The sequence below is a fragment of the Hyperolius riggenbachi genome, chromosome 6, assembly GCF_040937935.1.
Source record: "Hyperolius riggenbachi isolate aHypRig1 chromosome 6, aHypRig1.pri, whole genome shotgun sequence".
Lineage (NCBI taxonomy): Eukaryota > Metazoa > Chordata > Amphibia > Anura > Hyperoliidae > Hyperolius > Hyperolius riggenbachi.
The window spans coordinates 87,421,397-87,430,577 of record NC_090651.1 but is presented as its reverse complement, the minus strand read 5'-3'; the positions used below and the strand labels follow the sequence as shown (position 1 = coordinate 87,430,577).

Genomic DNA, 9,181 nt, shown 5'->3' with positions numbered 1-9,181 from the left:
TTATAGGGATGCATCTCCTCCATATTACTCTGAGACTAAAGGTAGCTTATTAGCCTTACAGATTTGGATCAATTCAATTGATCAGATTGATGGGATCGATTAAAAAAAAAAGATCAATTCCATAAAGCTGATCAAATTGGATAGCAGTTTTTTGTGCGTTAGTGGGCATGATAAATACATTCTTACCGATTATAATGATCTAATTAAATGATCAATCATCCACAGGATTGTATTGTTAATAGGTAGGATTGTATTGTTAATAATAAGTTCTGAGTTCAGATCCGCTTATAATTTCCTATCCTAACAATAGGAGCCAAAAAGGAAAAAATCATAAAGCTTCTCTTTTTTTTTTGTAGAGCAAATTCTCCAAACTCCTCCTCCAAGTTTGTTTGTTTTTTTGTTGTCTGTGTTTATTATTATTTTGTCTTTTACTATTCCTCCTGAGATTACCAGGATTTCCTGTTAAAACTGTGGAAGTTCATAAGGATGCCAGGGACAGGAAGTGAAGGAACATCTCCACAACGGGAACACAGGCAGAAGTAAAGCGTTTATAATCCTTTTCCTTACAACTGAACACTCAAATATTATTTTCCTGGAGTTAGGTTTAAAATGAAACTGGAGCGAGAGAGTCCTGGCACATGTTCCGTGTTAACCTCAGAGAGGCTCTTTCATCTGCCTTAATACACAGCTGTGCTGGAAGAAAGACACATCCACAAATAGTTGTAGAAACTCTACCAGTACACTTTCCATGGGAATATATGGGAGAAAGGAGTGATAAAACTAGCTGCAATATGCAACTCAATTCTGAAATCTAGCATTCTAGCTTACTTAAATGGAACCCAAGCAGGTAAGAGGCATACGGAGGCTGACATGTTTATTTCCTTATAAATAATGCACATTGCCTGGCACTCCTGCTGATCCTCTGCCTCTAATACTTATAGCCAGGGCCGGGCCGAGGCATAGGCTGGAGAGGCTCCAGCCTCAGGGCGCAGTGTAGAAGGGGGCGCACAATTCATTCAGCTTTCATTCCTAATTGTGTTTGAAGCAGAAAGAAATAAGAAAAGGGGATACATGGCAGTGACTGCAAGCCAGATAACTAGATATTAAGGTGTTGGGGAGGTTGTGGGCCCTGTGGCGCTTCTTAGTCTAATATAGCAATCAGTGTGTGATGGCTGGGGTGGCAGGGATGGAGGGGCGCACTTTGGTGTCTCAGCCTTGGGTGCTGGGGGACCTTGTCCCAGCTCTGCTAATAGCCATAGACCCTAAATAGGCATGCAGCAGATCAGATGTCTATGACAAATCTGACCAGATAAGCTGCATGCTTGTTTCAGGTGCATGATTTAGACCCTGCTTGCCAGAAATATCAGCAGGACTGCCAGGCAACTGGTATTGTTTAAAAGGAAATACATATGGCAGCATCTATATTATGTCTCCCACTTCGGGTTACAAAATGATCGCGTTATCATCAACATTATATATATATATATGTATATATATACACACATGTAAAGCATTTACCCAAAAATACATTTATACCCTGGTATTTATTCATATATTATAATCTTATAAAATACCTTGGACAGCAGCAATACTGGCATTTTGCTAATCCAATATATATAAATCCATTATACACAATGTACTGTGGACATGCAAGTGATGGGAGAACACAAAGACAGATGTACAGAATGATATCTGCCTTTAAGTACTAGGCTTAGTTTATATAAAGCAGGCAGATGATGGAATGCTGTGCAGTGAATAGGAGCATTCTGGGACTTCAGTCTATACTTGGTAGCTATCAGACAGATGTCAGGGTGATAAGATGGTCCTGTATATAAGGCTCAGTCATAACATGGACGCAATGTCATACAAATGTCTAATACTTCCATGTTTCATCCAAATCATCCACATTGAGGGCTCTGTTTGATCCTTGCACTGCCAAAGGCTCCAAGTGGCCCCAATGGCTTTGATGAAGATAACACAAGTGTTGACCGTGACTTCTTTTCGAGATGTCCCTCAAGTAGCTGGTGCATTGTAGATGTCCCCAGGCACCGATGGTGAGAATCCAGGCCAATCTATTTTGTGACGTTTGTTCTCTTCAGCCTCTGGGTCACGACAGGTACACTCATCTTCCTCACATTCTGCCCCAAAAGGAACCACCTGCCCCTAGAAAGTAAGTGTAGGTGTTTTTAGAAATTGACTTAAGTATGACAGTATGTAATTATACTGTAACTGACATCAATTAATCACATTTCACATCTCATTACATCAGTCTAAAGAGTAAAACATGATTTTGGTGTTACTAAGAAATCTTCCTTAAAGTGTACCCAAGGCACACTTTAATTGCACAGGGCCCATATGCAATTCATTTTTTTTCTCCTGAGTTTTCTCCTAGGTGATATTTTCACACCTGCCATAAAATGCCCTTTAAGCCACAAACAAGCAATAAAATACTAAAAATAATTTTCATAGTACTTTTTCACCAACTTATGGGTACTTTTTTAGTTGTCAAATGCTGAAAATTAATTAAAAAAATATGAAAATTATTTCCTAGGAGATAACTCAAGAGAAAAAGTGAATTGCATATGGGCCCAGGGGCCATATGCAATTCACCTTTCTCCGGAGTTATTTTCAAACTTGTCAGTAAAATGCCCTTTAAATCACCAACAAACAAGAAAATATTTAAAATAGTTTTGATAGTACTTTTTCACCTACTAATTTTGGTACTTTTTCAATTGCAAAGTCCGGAAAAGTTATTCTAAATAGAGTTGGGCCGAACCTCTGATTTTAGGTTCGCGAACCCTGTTCGCGAACTTCCGCGAAAGGTTCGGTTCGCGAAAAAGTTCGCGAACCGCAATAGACTTCAATGGGGAGGCGAACTTTCAAAGTTTTAAAAAATTCTATCAACTGGAAAAATGATAGAAAACATGTTTCAAAAGCGCTAATACCTGGAGCCACACCTAATTGAGTGAAATACACATCACTGCTGGAGGACCCGCCCACCCTCCCTCCTCCAAGCAAGGTCCTTTATACCATTTGCCTACCTACACTAATTAGTTATGGGACAGCTGCTACACACTCTGCTAGGGAGATTTTAATTTCCCTCCTCCCTCCACCCTCCACCCTCCTACCCTTCTACCGGAGGGAGGAGGGTGTCTTCTGCCAGGGAATTATACTATTTTAAAAACCAGTATACATCATACCATAGCTGGTACATCATACCATAGCTTGGAATACATACATGAGTATACATCATACCATAGCTGGGGATACATACATGAGTATACATCATACCATAGCTGGGAATCGAACCCAGATCTCACTGTGTGGTGGGCACGTCACCCTAAGCACTGTACCACTACAGAAGTAAGTGAAGCTAGCCTAAAATTTAACATTTATGCTCAATGCAATAGAACCATTAGGTTGCTTAAAGGAGAACTGTAGTGAGAGGTATATGGAGGCTGCCATATTGATTTCCTTTTAAGCTATACCAGTTGCCTGGCAGCCCTGCTGATCTATTTGGCTGCAGTAGTGTGAATCACACTAGAAACAAGCATGCAGCTAATTTTTCCTTTTAAAATAATACCAGTTGCCTGAATTGCCTGCTGATCCTGTGTCTCTAATACTTTTAGCCACAGCCCCTGAACAAGCATGCAGATCAGGTGCTCTGACTGAAGTCAGACTGGATTAGCTGCATGCTTGTTTCAGGGTGTGATTCAGCCACTATTGCAGTCACAAAGATCAGCTGGACTGCCAGGCAACTGGTATTGTTTACAGGAAACAGCCATATCACTCTCAGTTAAGGTTCCCTTTAAAGGAGAACTGTAGTGAAAAGTATATGGAGGCTACCATATTGATTTCCTTTTAAGCAATACCAGTTACCTGGCTATCCTGCAGATCCTCTGCCTCCAATACTTTTAGCCCTAGACCCTGAACAAGCATGCAGCAGATCTGGTGTTTGACATTTTTGTAAGATCTGACAAGATTAGCTGCATGCTTGTTTCTGGTGTGATTCACACTACTGCAGCCAAATAGATCAGCAGGGCTGCCAGGCAACTGGTATAGCTTAAAAGGAAATCAATATGGCAGCCTCCATATACCTCTCACTACAGTTCTCCTTTAAGCAACCTAATGGTTCTATTGCATTGAGCATAAATGTTAAATTTTAGGCTAGCTTCACTTACTTCTGTAGTGGTATAGTGCTTAGGGTGACGTGTCCACCACACAGTGAGATCTGGGTTCGATTCCCAGCTATGGTATGATGTATACTCATGTATGTATTCCCAGCTATGGTATGATGTACCAGCTATGGTATGATGTATACTGGTTTTTAAAATAGTATAATTCCCTGGCAGAAGAGACCCTCCTCCCTCTGGTAGGAGGGAATAGGTAGAAGAGGAGGGAGGTGGGAGGTGGGAGGAGGGAGGAATTAAAATCTCCCTAGTAGAGTGTGTACCAGCTGTCCCATAATTAATTAGTGTAGGCAGACAACTGAGTCAAATGGTATAAAGGACCTAGCTTGAAGGGAGGGTGGGCGGATTCTCTAGCACTGAAAGCAGTGTGTTTGACAATAACATGTCTGCTGACAGTGAAATGGAGGCTAAAAATTTTGCTCAATACAGCATTATGGGGCGAATCGAACTTCCGCAAAAGTTCGCCTGATGCAGGCGAACGCGAACCCCCAAAGTTCGCCTGGAACCGTTCGCAGGCGAACCGTTCGGCCTAATTCTAAATAGAAAAATTGTCTCCTAGGAGAAAACTCAGGAGAAAAAGTTAATTGCGTATGGGCCCACGTGTCAGTTCTGTGGTATCTCTGAACCATATAGATCTGGCCACGCTCCCCATACATTTCTCACTATAGCAAGACTCCAGATTTTACTTTTGTTTTGATTGGTCAGGAAGACATTTTCCCACGCTCTGAACATAAACAGAAAGTTGCCATGCCGGACTTTGATTTAATTTGGATCAGTATGTACAGAATACAGTTAACTGGACTTTTGGTCTTTTTTTAGACTTGCTAACACAATATTACTAAGAAAAGAAAGCACCTGCAATTAGAATGTTTCTAATACTCTGAACATAAGCAGGAGGTTACCATGCCGGACTTTGATTTTGTTTGCATTAACATGTTCAGAATACAATTGACTGGACTTCTGTCCTTTTTAAGACTTAAGGTACTAACACAATATTACCTCGAAAAGGAAGCACCTGCAATTAGAATGTTTCCCATACTCTGAACATAAACATGAAGTTTCCATGCTGGACTTTGATTTTGGTTTGGATCAGCATGTTGAGAATACAACTTACTGGACTTCTGGCCTTTTTAAGACTTACTAACAATGTTACTAAGTAAAGGAAGCACCTGCAATTCCTGATTCTGCTGATGCGGATAAAGAAAAGGAGACATTTATTTTCTCTCTGTTAAATGGTTATTTGAGCATGCACCATTGTGTCTGTCGGCGGAGGGCTCATTGTTTGATAGGATATGCCTTGAATTGTTTCCTTACCTTGTGCGAGGACAGGGTAGAGGCACAGCAGTCTCCTCCGTCATATTGACAATACGCACGGTTATTAATTGTGTCACACCAGCCATCTGCTTGAAAGGGCTACACAGGAACACAGAGTCAGTCACCACAATACACGGAGGAAATCAATAGAACGAACGTAACCTTTACAGCTTTGACTCGGAGGGTATAGAGAGAACAATATTTTTTGTCTTGGCTTGCAGAAAATTGCGGAGATGAAATGCTTTGTCTGTTAGATACATTTCCAATGTGTAGGTGGATAAATGTGAGACGCTTTTAGCAGACTAAGAGCTGTAGCATCTGCTGCTGTGTCGCCTTTCATACCGCAAAAGACAAAAAATAAAAAAAAGAAGAAGAAGAAGCCGAAGAAAATACGGCAACTTCGATGGTGTGACAGACAACAGAGCAAAGCAAGTTACATTTTTAGCAAACGGTGAAACTTAAACTTTTAGACCACCCCATAAATAGTTTGCAGCAATCTGTTCCTCTAGCTGTAATGGCAGGATTGTGAGAACTAGATAAGAAAACCTGTTCCCAAAACCAAGAGTCGGTCATTGACATACTTTGTGAGTCTCGCACAGATAGTTATATTATTGACAGACTTTGTGAGTCTCGCACAGATAGTTATATTCTAATGAGTGTTAGATCATACAGGGAGATCGGAATACTATAAATAGTCCTGCAGATAGCCTGTCACTTCCTTTACTTGCCTTTTTGGCCCCATCCTTTTGTTCTCCAATACTCTTCCACATTAAACTGAATTGCATATTTATGCTTATTTTTTTAGCCACAGCCTTTATTTTCTCTACTTTCCTGTCTAAAGGTGCCCATAGATTAGGCAATGATGGGCAGATGCGACCAAGAGACAAATCTCTCTCTGACTGAATCTGATTAGAGAGAGATCTGTCGGTTGCCCATAAACCGAAGCCCTACTCCCGATCAGTTTCAGCATGCAATCTCTCAGGACTTGTCCGAGTCCGCTGCGTCCGCAGCCTCGCAGCTGTTCCCTAATGTATAAACGTGCATGTGTGTGTGCGTTTACAGATTACCAGTCCTGTGTCGAAGTGTCCACCCGTCTTCCAAATCCGTGGCTCTTCATTAGCCATATACACCACACCGGCGTGGCGTGAGTGCGAGATGTCACGCGTGCCAGCGTGCTTTGTGTCGGCGTCGTGTATGTCACGTAGTGTTGGGCGAACATCTAGATGTTCGGGTTCGGGCCGAACAGGCCGAACATGGCCGCGATGTTCGGGTGTTCGACCCGAACTCCGAACATAATGGAAGTCAATGGGGACCCGAACTTTTGTGGTTTGTAAAGCCTCCTTACATGCTACATACCCCAAATTTACAGGGTATGTGCACCTTGGGAGTGGGTACAAGAGGAAAAAAAAATTTAGCAAAAAGAGCTTATAGTTTTTGAGAAAATCGATTTTAAAGTTTCAAAGGGAAAACTGTCTTTTAAATGCGGGAAATGTCTGTTTTCTTTGCACAGGTAACATGCTTTTTGTCGGCATGCAGTCATAAATGTAATACATATAAGAGGTTCCAGGAAAAGGGACCGGTAATGCTAATCCAGCAGCAGCACACGTGATGGAACAGGAGGAGGGTGGCGCAGGAGGAGAAGGCCACGCTTTGAGACACAACAACCCAGGCCTTGCATGAGGACAAGAAGCGTGCGGATAGCATGCTTTGTACCACCATGCAGTCATAAATGTAATAAAGATAAGTGGTTCAATAAACAGGGACCACGCGGCAACGCTAACCCAGCAGCAGCACACGTGATGGAACAGGAGGAGGCGCAGGAGGAGAAGGCCACGCTTTGTGAGACACAACAACCCAGGCCTTGCATGAGGACAAAAAGCGTGCGGATAGCATGCTTTGTACCGCCATGTAGTCATAAATGTAATAAAGATAAGAGGTTCAATAAACAGGGACCACGCGGCAACGCTAACCCAGCAGGAGCAGCAGCAGCAGCACACGTGATGGAACAGGAGGAGGCGCAGGAGGAGAAGGCCACGCTTTGTGAGACACAACAACCCAGGCCTTGCATGAGGACAAAAAGCGTGCGGATAGCATGCTTTGTACCGCCATGTAGTCATAAATGTAATAAAGATAAGAGGTTCAATAAACAGGGACCACGCGGCAACGCTAACCCAGCAGCAGCAGCAGCAGCAGCACACGTGATGGAACAGGAGGAGGCGCAGGAGGAGAAGGCCACGCTTTGTGAGACACAACAACCCAGGCCTTGCATGAGGACAAAAAGCGTGCGGATAGCATGCTTTGTACCGCCATGTAGTCATAAATGTAATAAAGATAAGAGGTTCAATAAACAGGGACCACGCGGCAACGCTAACCCAGCAGCAGCAGCAGCAGCAGCACACGTGATGGAACAGGAGGAGGCGCAGGAGGAGAAGGCCACGCTTTGTGAGACACAACAACCCAGGCCTTGCATGAGGACAAAAAGCGTGCGGATAGCATGCTTTGTACCGCCATGTAGTCATAAATGTAATAAAGATAAGAGGTTCCATAAACAGGGACCGGCAACGGTAACCCAGCAGCAGCAGCAGCAGCAGCAGCACACGTGATGGAACAGGAGGAGGCGCAGGAGGAGAAGGCCACGCTTTGTGAGACACAACAACCCAGGCCTTGCATGAGGACAAAAAGCGTGCGGATATAGCAGCAATGCTTTTTGCCGCCATGCAGTCATAAATGTAATACAGATGAGAGGTTCAATAAACAGGGACCGGAAACGCTAAACCATCCCAGATGTTCATCGGTCATGTTACTTGGTTGGGGTCCAGGAGTGTTGCGTAGTCGTTTCCAATCCAGGATTGATTCATTTTAATTTGAGTCAGACGGTCTGCATTTTCTGTGGAGAGGCGGATACGCCGATCTGTGATGATGCCTCCGGCAGCACTGAAACAGCGTTCCGACATAACGCTGGCTGCCGGGCAAGCCAGCACCTCTATTGCGTACATTGCCAGTTCGTGCCAGGTGTCTAGCTTCATGCCCGGTTTCAGGTCCAGCGGTGCCAGCCACAAATCCGTCTGTTCCTTTATTCCCCTCCAAATTTCCTCCCCTGTGTGCTGCTTATCCCCAAGGCAGATCAGATTCAGCAACGCTTGCTGACGCATGCCAACAGCTGTGCTGCACTGCTTCCACGATCCTACTGCTGCTGGTGCTGGGTTAGCATTTCCGGATGAGGTACAGCTTTGAGATGCGTTGGAGGAGAAGGAGTCAGAGAGGTAGGTGCTGCTGTTGTTATCCAGCTGTTTGTGGCGTGGGCAACACCCGCGCCGTAGCAGGTGAGGAATCGCTGCCAGGCTCCACAAGGTTCACCCAGTGCGCGGTAAGGGAGATGTATCGACCCTGGCCGAACGCACTCGTCCAGGTGTCAGTGGTGAGGTGAACCTTGCAGGCAACGGCATTCTTCAAGCTTCGGGTTATTTAGCTGACCACGTGCTCATGCAACTCAGGCACTGCAGAGCGCGCAAAGTGGTAGCGGCTGGGAACCACGTAACGTGGGATGGCCACTGACATCATGCCCTTGAAGCTGTTTGTCTCCACCACTCGATATGGCAGCATTTCGCAGGCCAGAAGCTTGGCTATGCTGGCTGGCTGTTACTGCCACGGCCCGGGGGTCATTTGCTGGCAATTTC

The 9,181-nt window shown here is 44.1% G+C and overlaps 1 protein-coding gene across 9 annotated transcripts in view; it reads right to left on the bottom strand.

The window, feature by feature from the left end:
• Positions 1–1,513: 1,513 nt before the first annotated feature.
• PAPPA2 (pappalysin 2) overlaps positions 1,514–9,181 on the bottom strand; it is a 478,727-nt gene continuing 471,059 nt past the window's right edge. For all 9 annotated transcript variants that reach the window (XM_068239634.1, XM_068239635.1, XM_068239629.1 and 6 more), the window contains 2 exons: positions 5,505–5,603; positions 1,514–2,163 (listed from right to left, as the gene is read on the bottom strand). In XM_068239634.1, coding sequence (XP_068095735.1) covers positions 2,014–2,163; positions 5,505–5,603 — 249 coding nt within the window. In that variant the 3' untranslated portion in view covers positions 1,514–2,013. The remainder of the gene's footprint in view (positions 2,164–5,504; positions 5,604–9,181) is intronic.